The 25,683-nt window shown below is 50.0% G+C and overlaps 4 protein-coding genes across 5 annotated transcripts in view; all 4 read left to right on the forward strand.

Moving 5' to 3' along the window:
• The window catches only part of UBTD1 (ubiquitin domain containing 1), a 68,907-nt gene extending 61,133 nt beyond the window's left edge, over nt 1-7,774 (forward strand). The window contains exons 2-3 of the mRNA XM_006831212.1: nt 5,710-5,937; nt 7,389-7,774. Coding sequence (XP_006831275.1) covers nt 5,710-5,937; nt 7,389-7,774 — 614 coding nt within the window. The remainder of the gene's footprint in view (nt 1-5,709; nt 5,938-7,388) is intronic.
• A 252-nt stretch (nt 7,775-8,026) lies between these two features.
• Nucleotides 8,027-18,398, forward strand: ANKRD2 (ankyrin repeat domain 2 (stretch responsive muscle)). Its single transcript, XM_006831458.1, is given in 13 exon segments — nt 8,027-8,196; nt 9,541-9,800; nt 9,803-9,859; nt 9,862-10,013; nt 10,015-10,101; nt 13,369-13,470; nt 14,160-14,318; nt 14,425-14,532; nt 16,003-16,101; nt 16,426-16,524; nt 17,411-17,509; nt 17,713-17,811; nt 18,249-18,398. Coding segments are annotated over 13 exon segments (1,641 nt in total).
• An 863-nt stretch (nt 18,399-19,261) lies between these two features.
• Nucleotides 19,262-25,683, forward strand: part of HOGA1 (4-hydroxy-2-oxoglutarate aldolase 1) — a 27,399-nt gene continuing 20,977 nt past the window's right edge. Inside the window, exon 1 of one of the 2 annotated variants that reach the window (XM_006831215.1) lies at nt 19,262-19,478. In XM_006831215.1, the coding sequence (XP_006831278.1) occupies nt 19,268-19,478 (211 nt within the window). In that variant the 5' untranslated portion in view covers nt 19,262-19,267. The remainder of the gene's footprint in view (nt 19,479-25,683) is intronic. The other variant, XM_006831216.1, reaches the window with a different exon arrangement.
• Nucleotides 23,629-24,303, forward strand: LOC102821194 (chromosome unknown open reading frame, human C10orf62). The gene has a single exon (XM_006831426.1). It carries the CDS (start codon nt 23,629-23,631, stop codon nt 24,301-24,303), a length of 675 nt encoding a protein of 224 aa, XP_006831489.1.

Raw genomic sequence — 25,683 nt, forward strand, 5'->3', positions numbered from 1 at the left:
AAATCTTTACGGGAGCAGAAAGCATTATCTTTCTCCCACGAAATCACTGGTAGTTTTGAACTGCTGACCTTGAGGCTACCAAAACTACTTCCTACCATGTTGTTAAGTGCTGTCAAGTCGGTTCCGACCAACAGAAACCCTGTATAGGGTTTCCGAGGAGCAGTTGGTAAGCTTGAACCACCTACGTTGCAGTTCAAAGGAACTTGCAGTCCAGTGCATTAACTCACATGGTGGGAGTGGTGTGCTGTGAAGTCATTTCTGACTTTATAGTGACACCGTATAGGGTTTCCGAGGCTGTGAATCTTTATGGAAGCAAAAAGCCTCATCTTTCTCCCACGGAACCACTGGTAGTTTCAAACTGCTGACCTTGAGGTTAGCAGTCTGACTTGTAACCACTTCACTACCCAAGCTCCTTTATAACCCACATGTTGTTGTTGTTAAGTACCATGGAGTCGGTTCTAACTCATAGTGACCCTGCACAGGGTTTCCGAGGCTGTAAGTCTTTACGGGAGCAGAACGCCTCATCTTTCTCCCGCGGAACCGCTGGTAGTTTCGAACTGCTGACCTTGAGGTTGGCAGTCCGATGCATAACCACTACCCTACCAGAGCTCCTTATAACCCATATGTTGTTGTTGTTGTTATGTGCCGTCGAGTCGGTTCCGACCCATAGCGACCCTGAACAGGGTTTCCGAGGGTGTAAATCTTTACGGGAGTAGAAAGCCTCATCTTTCTCCCGCGGAGTGGCTGGTAGTTTCGAACCGCTGATCTTAAGGTTCGCAGCCCGATTCGTAACCACTACGCTACCAGAATCCATATAGAACTCTTTATTTTTAAATGCAAATGAAATAAAAATATTCAGTGTCAGTTTTCTTATATGCTTGAATTAAAAGCTTCCCTTTATGATTCTCTGTATCTATGCCACATAAGCACCAGTGTGTAGGGCTCTAGATACATTGTTGTTGTTAAGTGCCATTGAGTTGATTCCAACCCATAGCGGCCCTGTATAGAGTTTCCAAGGAGCAGCTGGTGAGCTTGAACCACCAACCTTGCAGTTCAAATGACTTTGCAATCTGACACATTAGTCCACAGCGCTACACATTAGCTTGTGTCTTATACTTACTGGAGAACTGTCTCTGATGTTTTTATGCTGTATTTGACTCACTGATGAAGGGACCTACACACACACCCAGAGCAGAGGTGCTACTGCTGCCCCCTGCTGGCTCCGAGAGGCAATTAGTTGCAAGATACCAGTTAGGCTCTTGCTGCTGTTTTCCTGTTTTCTTAACTTCCCCACCCGGCCCCAACTCCCATTCCCTCCACCACCACTCCATTCTCATATTTTCAGCCCACAAGACCCTGTGTAGAGGATGAGGATTTTAAAAATCCATTTGTATTCTGGGTCACAGCAGATGCAATGCGTTTGTGCTTGTGCCCATCTGTAGGTGAGGAGTGTGTGCCCAACAGTTGTGGGTGTGGAGGTGAGGTGCCTCATTCATGAGGAATCCAGAGATGAGTCAGCAAAGGATGCATTCCTCAGGTGATGGCTTTGAAAGGTGACACTTTAGGGCTGTATGTATCTAAAAATCAGTTCCTTGGTCCTGCCTGGAGAGAACCGGAAGCCTGAACACAATCACAGTTCAAGTGTCCCTAGGTCGCCAGTCCAGCCACCTCAGAGCCAAAACCTGGGGGTTGAAAAAGGGGAGAAGCAGGAAATAGAGATGACCCAACACAGTCTCTTTCTTATTTGTTGCTGTTGTGAAGTGCCGTTAAGTTGGTTCCGATTCATAGGGTTTCCTAAGGAGCAGTTGGTGAGTTTGAACTGCCAACCTTGTGATTCAAACTGATCTTTTCAGTCCAGTGCTTATCAACAACACCACACCTGGACTCATTTTTCTTCTTTCTTAGAACCTAATGCTCTCAGTTTATCATGCCTTTTTTTCTCAACACTCGGCAGATGAGAAGTGGCCCATTTAGCAGGACCTGACTTCTCATGCCAAGAGCAGCACATAGGTGGTGGGGTACAGCAAGACAAGAAGTTACAGAGTGTACTATCTCGGGTCATTAAGCAGATGGGCCAAAGTCCTACAGCTCAGTGGACCCTGAGAATGTTGCTCCACAATGACTGTGAATGCCGATGTGAGAGAGCTCTTACAGGGAATCAACAATGAAGGGATCAAAGAGAAAAGGACTCAGAAACCATGAAGCAGAGCGGCTTCCTTGATCAAGGCAAAACACCCCTAAGCCAAACTTCTGTAATAAAGCACATGGGGCAAACCTGTCGTCATTCTCCATGCCTCCGTACTGTCTTCTACACTTACGTCTTTGATCCAGCTGGTTTTGATTTTTCTGGCTAGTGTGAGGTAGGTATTCTTTTCCTGTTTTACTATATGGAAACTTGCAGTTCTGACCAACACCATTTATCAAATACATTTGCAATATTCCCTTTCTTGTAAAGTTTCCTTGGTCTGAGTTTAGTGCTATAAGTACTGGACTATGAGGTTGTTTGAACTGCAAGGGTCGCTGTAAATTGGAACCGGTTCAATGGCAATTTAACAACAACAACATGTTATTCCATTGGCCATGACCCTGAGCGGTGAAAATGGTTACCACCCTGGGCTGCTAAAAGAAAAGTTGGAGTTTCGAGTCCATTCAGAAGTGCCTCAGAAGGAAAGACCTGGCAGTCCGTTTCTAAAACTCAGGCATTAAAAAGCCTATGGAGCCCCGTCTACGCTGACACACCATGGGGTAGCCAGGAGTTATATTCAACAGCACTGATTTGGTGGTTCTGGTACTATACTTGTATAATTTGTGTTGGTAACTGGCCGTGCAAGTTCTCCCACCTTAGTTGTCTTTAGGAATATCTTTGTTCTTGTCTATAAATTTTAGAGTCAGCTTGCCAAGTTCCTTATAATAAAACTCCTAGTTAAGAACTTTATTGGAATTACACTGCATTTATAGGTTAGTTTGAGGGAAATGGGCATTTTTATGATCTCTTCCATTATTACTTCACTTTGTTCTTTCTACTGTATCCTTCTGGAAATTCTGATTAACTATAAATTATTGTTGTTGTTATTTACCGTAGAATTGATTCTGACCCCATATGTAGATCATCTCGATTTCAGGAATTGCTTTTCCTTTTTAGAAATCCTATATGGTCCTTTTTTAAAAATCTGCTTTGTTGTTCTTATCTTGTTCATGTTTTCTAGACTCTCTGATTTCTGCGAGTCTAGAAACATTCTGTCACAATCTGTATCTGCTCAGTCCCTGATCTGACATCTTTGAGTCTGATTCTTCCGTTTGCTGTTTTGCTGGCTCTGGCTCATAGTGTCTTATTTCCTTGTGTGTTGTGGTTTGATTTTTTTTTTTTTTTTTTAACTATGACCTTATTAATTTCATTTCCTTGGCACATTTAGCTTGAAAATTCCTTGAGGCCTAGTTTGGAGTTGTTTTCCTCCAAAGCTGATTTGCATTTGCTTCTGCCAACCCAGGAATGCTTTAAATGAAATGTTTGGCTTGAACTTTGCCTGCCCATACCAGTGTTCTGTCAGTGATTTCAGTCAGAGCTGAGCTAAAACTCTCATTGTCATTCCCTGTATGACCAGAGGCAAAGCGTTTGGCGTCTCTGTACCTGTCCCATTGTCTGTGAAATAGGGTTAATAGTACTCACCCTCTAAGTCGTGGTGTGGCACTTTAGGATAAGCAAGGTCCATTTGAACTGCAAGGTTGGTGGTTCCAACTCCCTAGCCATTCCTGAGAAACCCTATACAGAGTCATTACAACAACAACCCCCTAAGGCTATTGCCATGATGAAATGGGATAATGTATATAAGGGTTAATGTGTCAGATTGCAAAGCCTTTTGAACTGTAAGGTCAGAGGTTCAAGCTCACCATTTACTCTTTGGAAACCCTATACAGGGTCGCTATGGGTCAGAACTGACTCGACAGCACTTAACAATAACAACAACATATAAATTAAATGAGGAACTGGTGGTTCCATGGTGGAATTCTCACCTTCCACATGGAAGACCCCAGTTCAACTCCCAGCCAGTGCACCTCATGTGGTGCACTGTAGTTGAAGCTTTCACATTGCTGAAAATGCTCAGCAGAGCTTCCAGACTAAGAGAGACTAGGAAGAAAGACCTGGAGATCTACTTTCAAAAATCAGCCAGTGAGAACCACAATGATGTGGTCCACAAGTGGTTTTGGGATGGTATGAGACTAGACAGTATTTCATTCTGTTGTGTGGAGGGTCACCAGGAGACAGAGTCCGGACTCAGCAGCATGTCAGTAAAGTACTTCTGTGGGGTCCTCTTACAGTTTTGGGGTTGTGAATGTCATTCACTCCCCTGAGTAGCCGGTAGCTAGTAGCTTGGTGGTGGCCTAGCTCTAGCTTCCCGTCTCACTGCTGCCTTAGGTAGAATGTGAGTTCTAAAGGGAACTAAGTGCTGAAGACCTCACTCCTGTGGATCACTCTGCTTTCCTCTTTGAGATGACTAAGCCGCCCAAAGCCCCTTGGACAAGGCCTCTGTCTTCCAACTTGACTGTGATCCAGAATTGTCTTGGCCATTACTTAGGGCTGGGCTGCAAGAAAAATGACATTTGATAGAATTGTTTGTTTCCTTTAGATGCTAAGGGCATTTTTGGTTTGGTTTATTTGCTATGTTCTTTTAAAATACCCTTTGAAATGCTATGTGAATGATGGAACATTAATTGCATGGGGTTTCGACTATAATATAAGTGAAATACGCAGGAAGTTGTATAGTGGCATGAAAACACCTTAAGTCCTTTCTGGAATAAAGAATATAAAGAAATTAGTGTAATACTATGAAACTCAACTATATTGAAAAAAATGGAGGATGGGTACCTGGAAGGAAATCTGGTGAGGTGTTCGTCATGGGACTTTGAATGGTGGACTTCGGAGTAATTATTGGTTTTTTTTGGCGGTGTGCACAAACATGTCATAACGTGGGTTGTGAAGTCATAAACACAAATGGCATGCTCTGGGCCTCAGCTTCCCCATCTGTTGGGTTAAATGAGTCAAGAGTCTAAAGTACCTAGCCTTTGGTCTGCCGCAAGCAGGCTTCCTAAATGGTGGTATATTTTACACATTTACACTTTCTATGTTCAAAATTTATTATATTGTGGCACTGTATGTGTGTGTATGTATAACAGTTTCCATTTGAAGCATCTGTAAGTATTCAATTCAGTGGCATTAATTTCCATCAGATTTTCTTACTTTGAACATGTACTATGTTACTAACAAAGGCACAACAACATTAAAACTAAAAACAAAAAGTCAGTACACACTCCACTGACAAAAGGTTGAGTTTGTGGCGTTTCCACAGTCCTTCTGGACTCCAAGGAAGGGTCTCAGAGAGCTGAATCCTTGGGAGCCCCAGTGTACAGGGTGCCAAGCAGGTCAGGCTCTGGCTGGGAGATGAGGGGCTGAGTAGAGGCCAGGCCGCAGCCCTGAGTAACTCAGGCTCTGGCTGGGAGGTGAGGGGCTGAGCAGAGGCCAGGCCGCAGCCCTGAGTAACTCAGGCTCTGGCTGGGAGGCGAGGGGCTGAGTAGAGGCCAGGCCGCAGCCCTGAGTAACTCAGGCTCTGGCTGGGAGGTGAGGGGCTGAGTAGAGGCCAGCATCTGTTTCCTAACTGTGTGACCTGAGTAACTGTGGAGATGCTGAGCTGCTTCTCTCTCTGTCCTGCCCAGGACGCAATGAGCCCCTGAAGAAGGAGCGGCTGAAGTGGAAGAGCGATTACCCTATGACGGACGGGCAGTTGCGGAGCAAACGGGATGAATTCTGGGACACAGCACCTGCCTTTGAGGGCCGAAAGGAGATCTGGGATGCCCTCAAGGCTGCCGCCTATGCAGCCGAGGCCAACGACCATGAACTAGCACAAGCTATCCTGGACGGAGCCAGCATCACCCTGCCTCATGGTAAGCGGACAGGGTGGGACTTTGTTCTTACTGGAGCTAGGGGGCCATTGGGGCCATTCAGGGGTGGAGAAAAGCCAGTGGCCAGCTTTTGGATGGGGGTGGGCAGGTGTGTGTGAGGAGCCTTGGCAGTACAATGGTTAAATACTTACCTGCTAACCAAAAGGTCAGCAGTTTGAACCCACCAGCTGCCCTTCAGGAGAAAGATGTGACAATGTGTTTCTTATAAAGGGTTGCAGTCTTCCAGACTCAATGAGGCAGGTGTACTCTGCCCTATGAGGTTGCTCCGAGTCAGTCAATGACAACCCGTGTCGGTGTGTGTGGCTATTTGCATGTTTGTTCAAGCATGAACCGGAAGTAGGGATGAAAAGAAATCGAGACAGTCCTGGCTACCCAGGGAGGGGAGAGAAAGCACACCAGGAGCCTGCTACTAGAGACTGCTTCAGTGCTTTGGGATCCCAGAATACCTGGGGTACCAAGCTTGTATTAAGTGTATCATCTAGACTGGCAGTGAGCTAGAAGCTTCCATCGCAGGATCTCGTGTATGTTCCTAACAGCCTTCTGGGCTGTGTAGAGGTGGGGCTAAGACTGGAACTCCAGAGGCAAGACCAAGGTTTAAACCTGAGCATCTGTTTCCTAACTGTGTGACCTGCAACAAGGAGCTTCTGCTGTGCAGTGAGAATTGCTCCCTCATAGGAGGGTTGTCAGGTTCCGTCAGGACACGCCTCACAGTGTCCAGTGCCCCACACTGAAAAAATACATTGGACAAGGAAGGAAATTGAGACCCACCAGGGTGGGGTTGGGACTCCTGGTGTGGCGCTGTAGGATCAGTATTGGACCGCAAACCACGAGGTCAGCAGTTCAAACCTACCTATTGCTCCTCAGAAACCCTACACAGGGTCACTGTGAGTCAGAACCGTCTCCAGGGCATTTAACAACAGCAGCAGGGCAGGGTTGGAGCCCTTGGGCATCACATAGTGCTAGACTACTGTCCAAAAGGTTGGCTTAAACCACCTAGCGGCTCCAAGGAAGAAAGGCCTGGTCATCTGCTTCCGAAAGGTCACAGCCTTGAAAGCCTGTGGAGCACAGCGCTGCTCTGCACACACGGGGTCTCCAGGATTTGAAATCGACTCAACGGCCTCTGCATGTGTCAGGATCCAACCCCACAGTAGCCTGTAACAAGAGCTTAAACCACTAAGGGCCCGTGCCGTTTCACCCACCCTCACGCCCCCAGCCCCCAGCACAGATACCGAGGGAAGAGTCACTGAAAGTGAAATGATTTGCTGGGTTTAGACAAGCCAGTTCCGGGGGAGCCGGGATGCACCCCAGGTCAGTCTCTGCTCCTTTAGTCAGGAGTTGGTCCCTCAGAGTTCTGAGGATGTGGTGGGTTTAGGGACTGTCGGCTGGCTGTGGCGGGCTCCTAGCAAACTCTGATCACCCTGCCTCTCCCACAGGCACCCTCTGTGAATGTTATGACGAGTTGGGCAATCGCTATCAGCTGCCCATTTACTGTCTGTCACCACCCGTGAACCTGCTGCTGGAGCACACAGAGGAGGAGAGTGTGGAGCCCCCCGAGCCCACTCCCAGTGTACGCCGCGAGTTCCCACTCAAGGTGCGCCTCTCTACCGGCAAGGACGTGAGGCTCAGCGCCAGCCTGCCTGACACAGTGGGTCAGCTCAAGAGGCAGCTGCACGCCCAGGAGGGCATCGAGCCGTCCTGGCAACGATGGTTCTTCTCCGGGAAGCTGCTCACAGACCGCATGCGGCTCCAGGAAACCAAGATCCAGAAAGATTTTGTCATCCAGGTCATCATCAACCAGCCCCCGCCGCCCCAGGACTGACAGGAAGAGAGGCTGAAGAGGGCCTCCCACCTGGAGCACTAGTCCCCCACCCTGCTGCGCCTTCCGGGACTGTTCTGTTCTTGTGGGGCGCCTCCCCACCGGATGGCTGCTGGGCAAGCCAGCCAGGAAGCAACCCTGCCTTCCCGGGGCATGTGCCATACACAGGCCTTGCCAACCTCGTCAGAGAAAAGGCAAACCGGGGTCCTCCCTCCTCCCCACTGCCCTGCCCATCTCCCGAGGCAGGTTCGAGCCATGAGGGCCGACCTGGAGGCCCCCAAAGCCCAGACCTGTCATCTGGTGCTGCCAGCTGCGCTCACTCCGGTTTTCTGCTCAGGTCTCCTGCCCCAGCCCCCACCTCCTGATTCTGCCCTGGCCACAGTGCCAGTCCCCTGGAGGGGAGGGGACCACCAGTGGGTCCCAGGGTATGGGGAGTCAGAGGCGGGCCTCTGCCTCTCCCTGCCCCAGCACAATTGGCAGAGATGAGGCAGTGGCCGGACAGCTGGGTTGTTATGGCAGGGGTCTGCACAGAGCCATCTCTGGCTGTGGCCCAGATGGTGGCGGGGTCTACAGCCTAGTTGTGGCCCCACAGCAGATCCCTGTGAACAGACATTGTCTGCATATTTATCAATAAAGCCTTTTGCTCCTTCTCTTTCGTCTGGCACTTGACTTTGGGTTCGCCTACAGCTTTGGGATACCCCTGGAGCCAGGATCCCTTTTCCAGGAGTAGATCTGGTGCGGGAGTGGGTTAACCTCTGAACCGACCTTGCTGATCTTTAAACTGGAGATGACGCCCACACTGCTTTCTCCCTCAGTTGCTGGGGGGATTAGATAACAGATGTGGAAGTGCCTTGAAAGCAAAGGCAGCACCTCAGGACCGTGGCATTAGTTACCTGCTGGTCTGCCCCTGCAGCAGGAGAACTGAGTATGTGTGGAAACTTGGGAAACTCTGTGTGTCCTTGGTGATATCAAAGCAAACACTCTGACATGTAGATTATGAGCGTGGGTCAGTGTTTTAGGTCAGACTTGCCAGCAAGGGAAACAGAGAGAGAAAGGAACCATTTCTGCATGCTTCCCAAAAAGGAATGTGTTCATAAAAAGAGGCGTCTGAGATAAGATTGTTTCTATGAGAATGGGCAACCGCGCTTTATAGAACCTGGAGCCACAGTGTCTCAGGTAAAGATGGGTCACAGTGACCCAAGGCTTACCCACACCTAGAAGTTACAGGTATACAGCCAAGCAAACAAAGGCCTGCTTTTCCTCTGGTTTGCAGTGTTTTACTTCCTCAGTGAGCTTGGCCGGCCCCTGTCAGGGTAGCCTGGCACTTTGATGGGAAACGCCATCTGCTGCTGTTCCACAGAGCTGGGCTTGACGCTGTCCTGATGGCATAATGGTTTAGCACTCAACTGCTAACCTAAAGGTCAGCAGTTCAAACCCAACAGAGGCTCCCTGGGTTAAAAGACCTGTCAATCTGCTCCCCTATGGGGCAGCTCCCCACTGTCACAGGGTCGCTCTGAGTTGGAATCTACTCAAAAGCAGAGACACTCCACTAGGGAGTGCCGTGGAGCCCAACCCGGCTCCTAGCAGCCCTGTATAGGGTTTCTGAGGCTTTCAAAAATCTGTGCCGGAGCCGAAAGCCTCATCTTTCTCCCTTGGAGCAGCTGGTGTGCTTGAACCACAGACCCTGTAGTTCACAGTCCAGTGTTTAAGAGTGTTGTGGAATCCAGAAACACCAGAACCAGCTGCCCTTGCTCCCATGTGCTGCCCAGGCACCCCAATCTAGGCATGGCAGAGTTGGCCAGCCCTAAAACCAGCAGGTCCTGTCTGAAAGACAGCCTGGGTGCCAGTCTGCTCTCAGGGCCTCTCCCTGGCACTTGCTGGTCAGAGTGTTCAGGCGCCCAGCAGGTGGCACTGCCATCTCAGCCATGGGCCCTTGTGCAGCCCAGGGCCCTGGTGGAGGTCCAGTTGGCCCTACAGGCAGCTGAGCAGGCTTCTTCCCGCAGTCTCTGCTCTTGGGGTACTGTGCCCTCTGCTCCAATAGGCCATGGGTGGTGGGGGCAGCTGTCTCTGCTCCCCAGCCTGGCCCTCCTGACTTCCTGGGGCTGCCCGGGGTGAAGGTGACAGGTGGGAGAGGCAGGTGGAGAATTGGGCCAGTGAGCTCATAGCAAAGGCACCTGGCTGGGTGGGGGTGGGTGCTCAGTCCTATAAAGCCCCCGCAACAATGCAGGCCACAGAGGCGACGTGTGGACGGTATCATGGCAGACTCCGAAGTGGTGCAGAGGGCCACGGCACTCATCGAGCAGCGGCTGGCTCAGGAGGAGGAGAACGAGGTGTGGTGGGGATGGGGGGAGTTGGGGGGGTAGGACAGGTTCCCCATTCCTGCCCCAGGGTGCTCCAAGGCTACAGCTCCAAGAACTGAGGGAACCCAGCTGGGCACCACAGGATGGAACAGCTGGTGCTGGACTCAGAGATCCCCCAGCTGCTGCATGGGAGGCAAGAATGGGAGAGACAGCAGTGCTTTGGCCACTGAGGAGGAATACGAGGGAAAATCCCATTATCTTTCTAGTCCATTTTCCCAAGAGCTTTTTTTTAAATGTTTTATTGTAAATTATGTGATAGTTTACATGGTAGAACATTAGCTTTACATTTATCCTGTTGTATATCATTTGATTTCCATGGTTACAATCCCCTCCATGCATCATCAACCAACCAAAGGGTATACCCTCCAAGACTGCCCTCCAGTCATCAGCATATACACGAGTTTTTGAAGCCCCTTGTACAGACAGGGAACAGAGGCATGGCAATGGGGTGCTTGCAAAAGTAGCAAGGATTATTCCCAGACCACTGGCCATAGCCCGGGGCCCCAGGATAGAGAGTGGGGAACCTGGGGAACCTGAGTGCTAGTTCTGATTCTTTTCATTCTATTAAATGAATATTCTCTCTGTGTCTACTCTGCCGAGGGTGCTGCGAGCCAGCATTTTGCCAGATACGGAGGCAACTTGGAAACTAGGCTGAGTGGAGAAATGGTTAGACAGAGGTGTTAAGTCAAAGTGGAGGGCACAGGGTGGGGAAATCATCCCAACTGCAAGCCCTCGAGCAGGAGGGTATTTCAGCTGGGCCTTTGAGGATGGCACAGATCAGACGCGGGGAAGATTTTCAGGCTAAGTGAACAACAAAGTTCTAGGGAGAGAAAGTGTAGCTCGAACAAGAAAGTCTGGAGCAAAGACTGTTGTTGTTAAGTGCCATCGAGTCAGTTCCGACCCATAGTGACCCTGTATAGGGTTTCCAAGGAGCAGCTGGTGAGCTTGAACTGCCGACCTTGCAGTTCAATTGGCTTTGCAGTCTGGCGCATTAACCCACAGCGCCACACCAGGAGTCAGGAGCAAAGACTGAGGCAGGTACAAATCAGAGGGCCATGTAAAAAAGATACAAGTCTGTGGGCAGTAGGGAGCCACTAAATGTTGTTGAGAGAGGGAGAGTCATCTTACCTGTTTTAGAGGGAAAGACTGGTCTTAACAGAATGGAGGGAGCAGATCAATCTACAGGGAGACTCCATTCAAAAAAGAACCAGAACTGATGGGGTGGTGAAGAGGTAAGAATTAGAGAACTCCAGAGCAGAAGAGAGAGGACTGGAGAGGGAGGGCAGGTTTGTCAGAAAGGGTCTGGTGGAGGCATCTCTGGCTCTCCAGGAATCCTCTCTCCCTCCCCATGGGCCTGTCAGGCATGTCAGGAGCTGGCATGTCAGGCAGGTGAGTCATACTGCCGGGCCTCGTCTGGAGTGCTGCCACAGCACATGGAACTTTCAGCAAGAGGACCTGGGCAGTCTTCATCCATTCATTCACCCAACAGATATAGCTGCAGGGCTCTGGGGTGCAACTGCTCACCAAGTCAGTCAGTCTCCCATCAACTACCTACAGTGTGCCAGGAAATGGGCTAAGCCTTTTACAGTCATTGCCTCGTTTAGTATGAACAACAATCTATGAAGTTAAGGTGGGAGTTTTCTTCTGCTTGTTTTGATGAATAGTATTCAATTCAAGCATTTTATAGAGCCCACAAATACAAATCTGAAGCAAGAGGTTATATAAGATGTGAGTGGGTATCAGAGCACCCAGTTGTTCTCACCAGGCCCCAGCCCAGCAGGACTCTGGGAGGAGAGGAGGAAGGCCCTGCCTGGAGGCAGGCGCAGAGCTGGGACTCTGTTGTGGAGCATTTACTGAGTTAGTTCATCCTGAGCATGTAAGGAGGCTTGGCTTACCTGCCATCACCCATTCACTGTCTTCATTCACTCACCACTCACTCACTGAGCACCTGTATGTGAGGCCTATCCTAGGTGCTGCAATATCAAGACACAGGCCCACCCTCTAGATAGTCCATGAGTAGCTCCATTAGGGTCCCACATGCTGCAGTAGTTGAGCCCCAGATCATTCTCTGTCCCTGGAAGAAGGTGCAGTGTTTCAGGGGAGGCCACACGTGTAAGCCAGACATAGATAAGAGAAGGCAGTGGACAGCAGGACATTCAAAATGAAGACCTGGGAAGTGAGCTGTACTCACCAGCAGAGGTTAGGGAGAAATGAGAGACAGCTAAGCCATCCCTCCCCACTGCTGTCTTGACTCAGCTCCCTCCCAGTCCCCCCCCAACCCCCCCTGCATAGGGACAGGAGAGTTGGGCTCTTCACAAGGAGCCGCTTCCTTTAGAGGAGAGCAGGCCACCAGGAAGGAGTCCAGGAAAGTCAGAACTACTGACAGACAGGGATTTGGAAGGAGCATAATCCATGTGATTACAGGGAGGAGAGCGTTCATACCTAGAGTCTATTTCATGTGGAAAGTTCAGGCGCTTTTGCCCCCATCCCCTCCTTTCCCTTCGAATAACAGTTTCCAAGCCTGAGATGTCAAGGATCAGTAAGATTGGAGGAAAAAAAAAAAGGTGTCTGATGCAGACTTGCCATAATTTTATATTGCCAAGGAAGGCCATTTAAAAAACAACTATCCCTCTTATAATGATTTCATTAAGTCAATTGAACATAATCTTAGTGCTCAAAAGAATGAATATATTTAATTTCATGAAAATGCACTCCAGTTGCCCTTCATCTTTTTTAGGACCAGGCACCCACAGCACAGCTAGTGCACAGGGATTTGAACTTGGGGTGGGTCCAGATGGAGGTGGGGAGCTGTGGAACTTACCTTGTTTTAGCATCCCTTACAGGGGCCTTCAAGGAGCTCTGGTAGCGTAGTGGTTATGAGTCGGGTTGCGAAACCCAAGGTCAGCAGTTCAAAACTACCAGCTGCTCCGTGGGAGAAGGATGAGGCTTTCTGCTCCTGTAAAGATTAACAGCCTCGGAAACCCTGTGCAGGGTCGCTATGAGTCGGAACCGACTCCACGGCACTTAACAACAACAACAACACGGGGGTCTTCAGGACTGATCAAAAGTGGGGCAGACATAGGGCTCTGAGGTCACAGGAGGTTTGTGGGAGCATCAGACTGAAGCCTGACACCCCTGGGACTTCTTTGGAGTGGGTATTTAACCGGGTGTTTAAGGGGAAGGCCTGCTCCCCAGGGACTGTGGGCAGGCCCTGGGCACCGCTGCTTCTCTCAATAGAAACTCCGAGGAGTCACCCACCCAAAGCTGCCCATGAACATGCTGGTGTTGGAGGATGAGAAGCAACAAGGAGCTCATGGTCTAGCTTTACAAAAGGTCAAGGTGAGTTGGGGGAGAACCCAATGTCCATGCTCAGGGGACCGGCCAGGCAGTGTGGTCCTGAGGCTCATCAAAAAGGCAGAATCTCAGGCCCCACCCACAGCTGCCAAATCAAAACCACATGCCAACAAGACCCCAGGTGAGTTACCTGCCTGGGAAATTTTAAGAAGCCCTGAGTGATGGGACCACCATACAGCAGGACCAAAAGAGACCAGTGTGGACTGACAGACGACTCCACGTCGCTAAGAAAAGACAACAGATTCCAGAATAGTGTGAGAAGGAAGATTCCATAGCAACATGTCATAGGGGCTGGAGCTATAAATCCCCTCTTCTTGCCTTTATTTTTTATAGTGTTCTTGTATTACCTTTATGATCACACAAAACTAATTTCATTTTGAAAAACAAAATAGAATTACTATAGAAAGCTTAGAAGCCAGCACCTGTGTTGAAGACCCGCATGAAGAAAAGCTCTGGAGATCCTCTCATTTAATTCCCCACCCTACATGCTGCGGCCCAATCCCTGCTGTGTGCCCATGTTGTGTCTCATGGACTTCTCCTAGTCCTGGGGAGGAGGGGTGGGTCAAGGTTTTTCCTCATTGAAAAGGTCTATCTGCTCCCCAACTTGCCAAGCATAGCTCAGGGGCTCCAACTCCCTGCTTCTGTGTGGGAGTTGATTGGTCATTCCCACACAGGGCCAAGAGCGAGTGCGCAAGACCTCCCTAGACCTCCGGCGGGAGATTATTGATGTTGGTGGGATCCAGAACCTCATTGAGCTGCGGAAAAAACGGAAGCAGAAGAAGCGTGAAGCCCTGGCTGGCCCTCAGGAGCCGCCTGTGGAGCCCAAGGAGATCGTAAGTGTCCTGGGGTGGGGACATGTACATGGTCAGGCAGAGCCGCTGCCAGGACAGGAGACGGAATGAGGGGGCATCCTTCACTAACTGGACTCGTGCCCTGCAGACTGGCCCTGTGGATGAGGAGACATTCCTAAAGGCAGCAGTGGAGGGGAAAATGCAAGTCATTGAGAAGTTCCTAGCCGATGGGGGCTCAGCCGACACCTGTGATGAGGTGATGCCCCCACCCTGTCCCTGCCTCTTTTTTAGAGTCGTCATCCCCTATCCCATCCAGATCCTGGGTCAGCCATCTGTGGGCCTTTCAGAGTGGCTCCCTCGGAAAATTTGGGATGCCCCTTTTCCCACACAGGGATTTATTTATCTAAATCCCTCTTAGACCCATTCCAATGTGAACCATCTCCAGAGTAACAAATGTCATGTGTTTAGTTAGGGAAGGAAAAGGAATAAATAAGATTGAAAGAGCCTGAGACCAGAAGATTTGGACTCAAATTCCATCTCTACTTGTCACTAGCTGTGCGATCTGAGGCTAGGCATGTCACCTCCCTGTTCCTCAATTTTCTCTTCCATAAAGTGGCCTTCTTCCACACCTTGGGAAGTATTAACTACATAACTAAAAACCTATGAAAGCACATGCTAGGATAGGATATTAGGGCTAGTGGTGGTTCAGTGGTAGAATGCTGGCCTTCCATGCAAAATACCCAGGTTCAATTCCAGGCAATGTCCCTCAAACATATTTACCACTCATCTGTTGGTGGAGGCATGTGTGTTGCTGTGATGCGGAACAGGTTTAGCAGAGCTTCCAAGACCAAGGGAACTAGGAAGAAAGGCCTGGTGACTTCCTTTCTTTAAAATTAGCCTGTGGATCACAATACAATGGTCTACACCTGTTGTGCATGAATCATCATGAGCCAGAGGCTAGTGTGGCAGCAGCTAACACCAATAGGATAGCATATATATTTTTTGTTTCTCATGATATAACATTGCACTTTCCTTTATTTTCTCGGAAACTTCCTCTTTCACCCTCATGAATCAGCACTTCTTGAGGCTTTCTTTTCTTTTCTTTGGACTCCAGAGACTTAGCCCTTTTGGTTTGTCCAAGCACTCCCACATCCAAACTAGTACCAGGAGTAGACACATAAGCAGATAATTGGAATAAGAGAAAATAACTGTTTCCAGAGTCCTTAGGAGAAAGGGAACTGCCTTAGGAAAGGAGAGTTCATTCCTTCCTCAATTCAGTAATCCATGTATATCTGTTCAACTAGGCCCTGTGCTAGACACACAGGGAAATAGAGTCAAGCAAGATTTAGCCTGCCCTCAGAGCTAGAGTCCTCCTGATCCTTAGACAGTTCTGGCCTAGCAATTCTGGTGAGATGATGGCATTTGAGCTGCATCTTGAAGGAGTAGCAGGAATTCATTAAGCACAGAAGAGAGTGAAGGCAGCTCCAGCATCCCAGGTGAAGCAGCCTCTGCAAAGGCACAGCTTGGTGTATTTGAAGGACTGTGCAAAGGTCCGAGTCTCCAGGGCAGAGGAGGGTCCCAAGGCTGCTCTAGATGGAGCAGGAAGTAGCGGGCAGAACATGGCAGACATGGGGATTCAGCACAGAAGTCAGAGTTGAGCTGGGGTAAGGCAAGGGCCTCCACTCAGGTGACAGAGGCCAGATACTGATAGTGTCTCTGGGGGCAGTTCCGGAGGACAGCACTGCACAGAGCCTCCCTGGAAGGACACATGGAAATCCTGGAGAAGCTTCTAGACCACGGGGCCACAGTGGACTTCCAGGACCGGGTGAGCAAGAGAAGCAGGTATTGGGTGGGGGTGGGGGGCAGAAGTGAGTCCAGCACCAACAGCCCCTCTCCCTGCAAACGTGTGCCAAGCTGGGACACAGTCTGCCTCTTTGACAAGCCCCATCTCCTCCCTAAGCACTTTTGACATGTCTGGTTTGGATTAGATGAATCCTGAGGTTCCTTCTGCACCTCTTTGTCCATTGCCCATGCGTAGGTGTGCCCTGTGCCTCCCGCTGGGTGCCCTTGCCCTCTTTGTGGGGTCCTTGTCCCCCAGGGCACTTGCTTCCCTGCAGCTCTGCCATTGGGTCCCATCCTTCCCTTCTAGCTGGACTGCACAGCCATGCATTGGGCCTGCCGTGGGGGCCACTTGGAGGTAGTGAAACTCCTACAAAGCCGGGGAGCAAACCTCAATGTGAGGGATAAGGTGAGGTGACACTGTTCACAGGTATTGGGGGGGCCACGTGTTTGACAGAGAAAAGCGCAGAGGGGCGGGGGACGGGAAGGTAGTGAGCTAGTCTGATATCTAGAAAGGCTGAAGAACAAAGAAGCTAAAACCGTGGCCTGCTGGGCCCTCCCATCCAAGGGATGGGTTCTTGCCATCATCTGCAGCCCCTAGGGTGGGGGTGGGGGGCACCACCTGGTGGTGGGACTGGAAAAGCAGAGGAGAGAGAAGAAATTATTTTGGGGACTTTGGGACCCTTCAAAGGATGCAGGATTTGGTCATCCATGAAACACTTTATCATCTTTATTCATCCATCCATCCAGTTGTCCATCCGTTAATCTGTTCATTGGTTCACTTATTATCCACTATCCTTCTGTTCATTCATTTCTTCATGTGTAACCTTGGCCAGATAGCTTATGAGTCTCTGTTCCTCATCTGCAAAATGGGGGAAATAGTACTTGTGTTGCAGAGTTCTTAGGTAGATTAGATAGAAAACGTATGTAAATAAATTCATTCATTCAGTATAAAACTACAAACTTTGGTGAGTTTTTCCCATACCTATCACATGTCATCTCTCCATCAATGACATCTGTTCCAATAAGAGAAAAGTAGCTCAGTGAGCAGTGGCTTGCAGCTAGGTAAGAGAGAGATCATAGAAGACTCCCCAATGGAGCTAGTGTTTGATGAGCTGAAATTAGGCCACTGGATACAATGGTGGGGAATTGTACTGCTTCCCTGCACCTCCAGAATCCAGGCCTTGGCTACAGGACTAGGGGGTGGGAGTGGTATTAAGCTGGAGCTAGGACAGCGCTCCCTAGGCGTCCCACAGTTCAGATCCCCCAGTAGTTTCTGCTTACTCCCCACTTAGCTCCTGAGCACTCCCCTGCATGTGGCTGTCCGCACAGGACACGAGGAGGTTGTGGAGCACTTTCTATCCCTGGGCCTGGACATCAATGCCAGAGACAGAGTGAGTATCCAGCTGTCCTCCTCCCCAGCCCCTCCATGCTGGTATATGGGCAGCCCTAGGGCTCCCACATGTGAGTGGTCCTTCCCTCTGGGGTCCTCAGGATTGTTTGGCTCCTGAGCAAGGGTTCTAGCCCATGTCCTGTTCCATTCCTGTTCCCATCCTGGTGCCCATATGGACCATGCTGAGCACCATACTGGCTTTAGGAAGGGGACAGTGCTCTGCACGATGCTGTGAGGCTCAACCGCTACAGACTCATCAAACTGCTGCTCTTGCATGGGGCTGACATGATGAGCAAGAACCTGGTAAGTTGCCATCCTCCTGGATTCTGTACTCAGTGTACACCACCCGTCCATCCCTGTGCTGTGCCCTCAGAGGAAACTCAAGAGTCTAAGACTCAGCTGGCCTTCCTATTGGTTCCAAGTGGTCCTTACATCCCTTTAGGATCCTATGTCTCCTTGTTCAGTCTTTTCATTGGAGTCCCTCTGGCTCAAGAAAAAGCAGGAAAATGTTTCTCAATATTAGCACTACTAACATTTTGGGCAGGATCATTCTACTCTGTGCCTTATAGGCTGTTTATAGCACCCACCAGATGCCAGTACTACCTACCCACCACCAGATGTGACAACCAAAATGTTTACAGATACTGCCAGTCACCCTGATTGAGAATCACTGGTGTATATGAGGCTAGCTCCTGGCACAGATTCCGAGCCATGAACCCATCTCCTCTTGGGTCCTCTAGGCAGGAAAGACTCCCGCGGACCTGGTACAACTGTGGCAGGCTGACACCCGAAATGCCCTGGAGCACCCCGAGCCAGAATCAGAACAGAATGGACTGGAGGGTCCTGCTGAGGATGGGCAGACCACCTTCCAATCTGTGCCAGCCCAGTAAACACCTGTACCAGTGCCTAGTCCCCAGAACTATGAGAGTCAAGCCAGTTCACTGCTTAAGTGGCATTTTTTCTTTGACCGAAGAGCACACAGCAAGCTACAACAATAAAGGCATTTTTTGCTATTTGTGACGTTTGTTTCCATTTGTGTCAGAAAAGTTTAGGACTGCAGAAAAAATGGGGGCAGGGATGGACAGCGGGAGAGGGGCACTTTGGCCTCCCTGAGCCAGGGCTGCAGACAGCTGCAAGTCTCTTCTCCTTGCTCCTTCCCTGCCACTCTGTTTTCTTAATATTCCAGGCCAGGTAGGCCCCTGTGTGGATCAACTTCTCAATGCACTCAGTCTGGGCCCCTCTCCTGGCAACTGCTGTCCCTAGCCACACACATGGGGTTGGGCAAGAGAAGCCAGGCGGGGAGCAAGACATGGAGGAGTGGGGCGGTCCCATCGCAGGCCCAGTCACGCCTACATAGGGCAGGGCCAACTCAGCCAATCATCTCCGCTCTGTCAGCCTCAGACTTGCCAAACGGAAGTCCAGCCGCGCGCTTGGTTTTGGGCTAGGAATCGTGGAAGAAGAGCTCAGGCCCTGCTGGAGAACTTCTTTTCGTATTGGGCAACCAGGAACCAGCCCTCCGTTTGGGCAGTGGGACACTGCGTTGTGACATTTCTCCAGCTGATTCTGAGGGAGAGGGAGGAGCCGCTGGGTCCTATAGGCCTTGCCCCTGATTCTGGGGGAGCCCAGCCCAGGCCTGCCCCAGCTGTTCACAGGTCAGAAGCTGCAAATCTTTAACTGGACACATAGATCATTAACTGAAGGAATCCAAAGAACCTCACTGGAGGGCAGAGATCAGCTAGGCCCTGGACCTCCTACAGATATGCTGGTCCCCCGAGTCTGGTCCTCTGTGAGGCCAGGGCTGAGCAGAGGCTTGTCCAGGACAGTGGGGAGCCGAGCATCAGGGGAGGGGAAGAAGGTGGACATTTCAGGCATCTACCCCCCAGTGACCACCCCCTTCACTGCCACTGCAGAAGTGAATTATGGGAAATTGGAGGAGAATCTGCACAAACTGGGAACCTTTCCCTTCAAAGGTAAGAAGGACCTGTCTGCTGGACACGGGCACTGTCTTACAAGGTGGCTGGACAGCAGCAGCCTCACTCCCCTCCAAACCCTGCACACTCTGTTCTGGGTGATGCCTCCGCTGACCGAATTCTCCCTGTTCTGGTCCTTGCATCAGTGTTATCTGATTCATTTCTTCCTTTTACACATGGGTAGCCCTCTCTCTGGAGTCTGGGTGTGTAACTGTGGGATAAAGCACTAGACTGCAAGGTCGGTGGTTCAAACTCACCAGCCGCTTCTTGGAAACCCTATATAGGGTCGTTATGAGTCAGAACCAACTTGACAGCACTTAATAACAACAAATCTCCCATAATGAGGTCAGGATCACATCACATTTGTGATATCCAACATTCAACAGTCACGGGCACCGTAAATGGATATAGAAGAAATGATGGATTCTGTCTGTCCTGTCCTACCCTGTCCTCACCAATTACCCATCCCTGAAGGGATAGCCTCTGAGGGATACTCTCAATGGTTCCATTTCACAGATGAGAATCTGAGGCTCAGAGGGACACTTGCCCAAGATCACTCAGCTCATATATGACTGAGCTGGGATTTGAACCCAGGTCTGGCTGCACAATTCATGCTTCACTCTACCATGCTGACCCTCATTATACTGGCCGAGTTGCTAGACCAGACTAGGTAGGCCCTTTCAATAAAGAGTCTGGTCAGCACTGGCTTTGAGGATAGAGTGGCTTATACCAAGTCGGTATAGTGTAGCAGTTAAGAACTTGGGCACTGGGGTCAAATCCCAGCTCTGCCTGACTGAACAGTGGGGTGAACTCACTAAATCGCCATTTCCCCATGTGACACACAGGAATAATAGGCTGAAAGAAAAAAAAGAGAAAGAATGCAAGTCAAAGCATGGTGTAGAGTGAGTCACGTGAAAACCAGTTGTCATGGAGGTGTTTCTGAGTCGTGTGTCAGAGTAAAACTACTCCATAGAGCTTTCAGTGGCTGATTTTTCAAAAGTAGATTGGGGGGCGGGGGCGGGAAGTAGATTGTGAAGCCTGTGGGTGGACTTGAACCTCCAACCTTTTGGTTAATTAACCCAGTGGTAACAGTTACTAAAATGACAGTGTAGTTGGGCATCATGGGCAAAGTTGCTTTGTGTCAGTAGTGACTGCTGGCCTGGATGCGGCCCTGTTCATAACTCTGCAGTGTGGGGATGTGACCCTTTCCTGGGGCACCAGGAAAGTCCTGTGGACACTCACACTGAGCAGGGACATGTCAACAAATCCTACTGGGGCTCACCTCATGGGGCCTGAAGGTTTGGGCTGAGGCCTGGGTCTCTTGAAGCAAAGTGAGAAGCTCCTTGGACCTCTGAGAGAAGTCTACTTGAACCTCAAGGGCATCCTAGCATGGGGGTAGTAGGGTGGACTTTGTTAGCTGGTGTCTGCCAGCCACGTGGAGTATCCATGGAGACCGTTTTCCCCTCCCACCTACACTGGCACGGGGGTACCCTGGAACACAGTCTCCAGCAGATTTGGCAGCTGTGGTGCCCATGAGCCCACCAGACTGTCTCCCTTGCAAACAGTACAGGTTACTGCTTCCTCACCCATACAGAGACAGAGCCCATGGAGTTAGAAGACCTGGTAAGAATCCTGGTTCCACCAGAGACAGTGACCTTGGAGAATGTACTTAACCTCCCTACTCCAGTTTCCTCCTTTTAAAATGGAAACTGAGCCTTCACGCTTCTGGCCACAGGAGGTCAAGCATGAAGCAGTGACAGAATCTAAAAGCCATTGGGTCGGTTCCCAGGATGAAGCCAGAATCAGGGAGCAACTTCAACTCTAAAATCTGTGTTTCTCTTGGTCTGTACTGGACCTTGGGGAATGCAGTGGCTCTGTACAATAAACACTGCATTGGGAACCACACCATCATTGGTTTGAGCCCACCAGCCACTCCGCGGGAGAAAAGATGAATTTTCCTACACCCACAAAGATGTATACAGCCTCAGAAGCTGCTATGAGTGGGAACCAACTTGCTGGCACTTAACATCATCCTGGCCCTTGGGGTAGACTTTGCAGTCCTGCTCAGGGGTCAGAGGAAGGAATGATTGCAAGGGCCTTCAGCAAGTTAAAGGTTTTCCAAAAGGGAAGCAGAAACCTGCCCTTGTTCATCCATGAATAGGTAGAGATTCTTCTGGAAAGCGTTGCCTGAGACTGTGTAATTTTTTTTTTTTTTAAGTAGCGTTCATTTGTATTGATATTTTAAATAAAGTTTCATTTAAAATAAAAGTTATAGCCAGAGACAGGAGGGAAGGAAAGGTTGTTGCATGAAGCCCATTTGGCCCTGAGCTCACTCTCATAAACAGCCTCCAAAATGGACTTTGAATTGTTATTTCCAAATGAGGATGACCACAGAGATACTTTAACAGGACCAGGGTGGTGATGTTCCCATAAAAGTTGAAACTTGGGTCTTATGACCTCAGTATGGAGAGTTCAATATGATATCTTGTGATAAGATAGAATATTCTTATTTTTAATTACTTTTTTAAATCAAATATTGTTTTAAAATCACAATTTTTACCACTTTATATTTGGTATTTCTTTTTTTAATATACTAGATGCTTCTGGTAGCATAGTGGTTACGATTCGGGCTGCCAACCTCTAAGCAGTTCGAAACTACCAGCTGCTCCACAGGAGAAAGATGAGGCGTTCTGCTCCTGTAAAGATTTACAGCCTGTGCAGGGTCACCATGAATCAGAACCGACTCTACGGTAGTTAACAACAACAGATGCTTCTAGGGGAAAAACAATAGTGGTCCAGGCCTCTGTTCAAGAGACCTTGGCTATATATAACTCAGGATCGTGGGTTCATGTCTCAGTTTTCTGCACCTTTGGAAAGCCATCTGGTCCCCGCTCCATCATAGCCTGACCCTTACCCATCTGTCCAGGACCCATTCTGGGTTTGCCTCAGTTGAGGTAGCAGTCTCCACCCTGGAATGGCCCCAGGGATCCAGGACCCAGTGAAGTCCTGTCCTGTCTGCTTTGCCTTCCCAGCCTACGGCTGCACCCCGCTCAATTGTGATCTCATGGGATTCTGGAATAAACTCCTTCCTGCGGCCCTTTCCTTCTGGATGCTGTCCTGGATTGTGCTAGGGGACTGTGAGTGATAATGGGAACACAAGAGCAGGCAGCAGAAGAGTGTCTGAGTTGGAGGGAGACACCTGCTCAGGTGCTTGGGAATAGATACCAGCAGAGATAAGGGGTCATAGTGCCATAACCGCCAAAAGAACCAATAGATCTGTTTGCCATGGACTGCCAAAAGAACCAATAGATCTGTTTTGGAAGAAGTGCAGCCAGAGTGCTCCTTGGAGGCCAGGATGGCTAAGCTTCGTCTTTCATACTTTGGACATGTAGTCCGGAGGAAACAATCGTTGGAGAAGGATGTCATGCTGGGTAGGGTGGAGGGTCAGAGAAAAAGAGGAAGACCCCCAAAGAGATGGATCAGCCAGGTGGCATCATTGATGGACTCGGGGGTGGCAGCGGTGGTGAGGTTGGCCCAGGATCGAGCATTGTTTCGTTCTGCTGTGCATGGGGTCGCTATGAGTCGGTTCCGACTCGACGGCACCTGACAACAACAACAACAACAGTGCCATAACCATCCTTACCCAACAGCCATTGTCCCCTGGGGGCTGCTAGGTGGGGAGGGAGAGAAATCAAAGGCTAGAAGGTAAGAAGGATGGAATTGCAAAAGGAACCACAAAGCAGAAGGCAGAAGAGACTCAGATTTGGGGACACTGTCATTCCATTGACCTTGGGGACAGCTGGCAAGGTAGGAGCCAGAGACCCAGGCCTCAGGCAATGCCTGCCAGGCAGGATGTGAGGGGATGCTGTCCTCACTCCACCCCACCCCCAACTGCTTTCCTCATAATGAGACTCACTGCTGAGGTGGGAGGTGCCACCTAGGGAGAGGACAGAGGGAGTCTGCCTGCCAGCCAGCCCTGGGGAACCTGCCTTTCAAGTATGAGCTGGACCACCTGGGCTCCCCCACTCCCAGTGTGTTCTTAACGCTGCCTGCCTGGGGTGAGGTCCTGGAGACCTTCTTAGAGCTCCTCCAGCAACCATCATGCAAGGTGGTGCTGGCGGCAGCCTTCTTGCTTGGAGGTGGAGGCCTCATGCTGTGGATTCAGAGGAAGAGGAGGAGGAAGATTATTGCTGAGTCTGTAGAAGACAACTTTGAGGCACTAGGATCCCACAAAGCCAATAAAGAAGACTGGATCAAATCTCACTTTAGCCGCCTTTCTGATGAGAAGCTGGAGGCCAGCAGCCATGCTGCCTCTGCTTCTCCCCAGCTGGACAGTGGTAGTGGAGAGGCCAGCACCAGGATCCGAGTGGACACCTTCACCACACGGCATGGAGAGGGAGGTAGCGCTCTCCACCGGGAATCCTTCACCAGTAGGCAGCGGACATCGGGGTCCTCAGTGAGCAAAGAGACCCACAAGGAGTCTGGGAAATCCTCGTCCACAGATGAAGCCATCTGGGCCGCAGTGGCTGCCTGTACCAAGGAGATTGACTGCAAGGGGAGGCAGCTGGCAAACTCCATGCTGCAACGAGCCACAGCTTGTCAGCACACAGGCCACCTGGAGGCCAAAGACATCAACCCGGAGGAGTTGAAGACCCTCGAGGAGGTGGAGTTGAAGCTGAAAGGGGGTTTCCTCACCCAGCAGGAGAACACCATAGCTGGCATGAACCAGACACACACCTTCCAGGGCCACAGTCCCTATGGCCACCAGAGCCACCCGGCTCATCCAAGCCACCAGAGCCACAGCATGCCCAACCACAGTCATTAGATCTATGACCTGTTTGAAGCCACCTAACCATGGATGGAGATGCCCCTTCCCCCAGCAGGGCTGGCACACACACTCAGGCCTGTTTCCTCTCCTATGTGGCAACCTCCGTGGCCCAGGGTGAGATCTGTTGTCAGAATCTTCTCTTCTCCAGCCCCTCCCCAGGGGTCATGGGCCCCTGCAACTTTATGCATGGGGTCTACCATACAGGATGGTCCCTGTGTTGGGAGACCTGAGAAGAAGTAAAGCAGCTGAGACACTCTGAGGCTTCTGAAAACCCACCAAGAGAAGACAGACAAGGCAGACCCCAGGAGCAGCTGGGAGCACCCCCATTGATGCCAAATGCCTGGAACTAAGCCAATAAAGCCTTGCCTACCCTCACTCTGGTAGCGTAGTGGTTATGAATCAGGCTGCTAATCTCACAGTCAGCAGTTCGAAACTACCAGCTGTTCCATGGGAGAAAGATGAGGATTTCTGCTCCTGTAAAGATTTACAGCCTCAGAAACCCTGTACAAGGTCGCTATGAGTTGAAACCTACTCCTCGGCACATAACTACCCTCACTCTGAGTCTGGGGGCTCTGTGTTCAAACTAACTTCTGGGTAGAAAATGGGGAGAGAGTTTCTTCTCCAGCAGGCCCCAGTATGGGGACTGTAGCCTGGGGTGTTTTCACTGGGCTCTTTTGACATGCCATCAAATGGTTCTCTAGGTCTCAGGTTCCAGGAATGATAGTTCTCTAAGAGGTCATAAGGAAGGGGAAAGGAACTAAGTCCTGGGAATGGTGGAAATCAGTGGACTTTCAGAAGAGGGTATGCAAGCGGGGTGGGATGTAGGCTCCCTGTCCTCTTGGTAGCATCTTCGCCCTGCCTGTTTCTTCTCAAGTGATATGGTGTCTCACACTGCAGTTATCCCTTCCCTGGCCCACCGGCTTCACTGTGCCTATTGGGATCCATGGTTGCATACTGGTGCCTCCTACCACCTACCTTCAGAGCTATTGTGTCAGTATTATCTCTGTTCTTGTTTCTGTTACTATTGCTGGGCCTCCGGCTGCTGCCCTTGCTACTACTCGTATTACTGATATATACCACTACCAGCTTCCTGTTTTTGAGTTTTTAGTATATGCCATGCTCTGCACTAAATGTTAAATACTAAGCTGCAGCTCATGAGGAAAGTATTATAAAAACAAATCTGACGTCCAGAGAAATTATGCTGAAATAACATAGACTGTAAGTGAGCTTGCTATCATTAGATCCTACTTTTGCCTAATTCCAAACCCATATCACCAATCTCAGCCCTGCACTGCTCTCAGGCTTCTCATTTCTTCCATTTATTTTAGCATCTCTACGCTGGAGAGCAAATTTCAGAGTCTTTTCTGACATTCATTT

Source organism: Chrysochloris asiatica, unplaced genomic scaffold (assembly GCF_000296735.1).
Source record: "Chrysochloris asiatica unplaced genomic scaffold, ChrAsi1.0 scaffold00003, whole genome shotgun sequence".
In the NCBI taxonomy this organism is placed as follows: Eukaryota; Metazoa; Chordata; class Mammalia; order Afrosoricida; family Chrysochloridae; genus Chrysochloris; species Chrysochloris asiatica.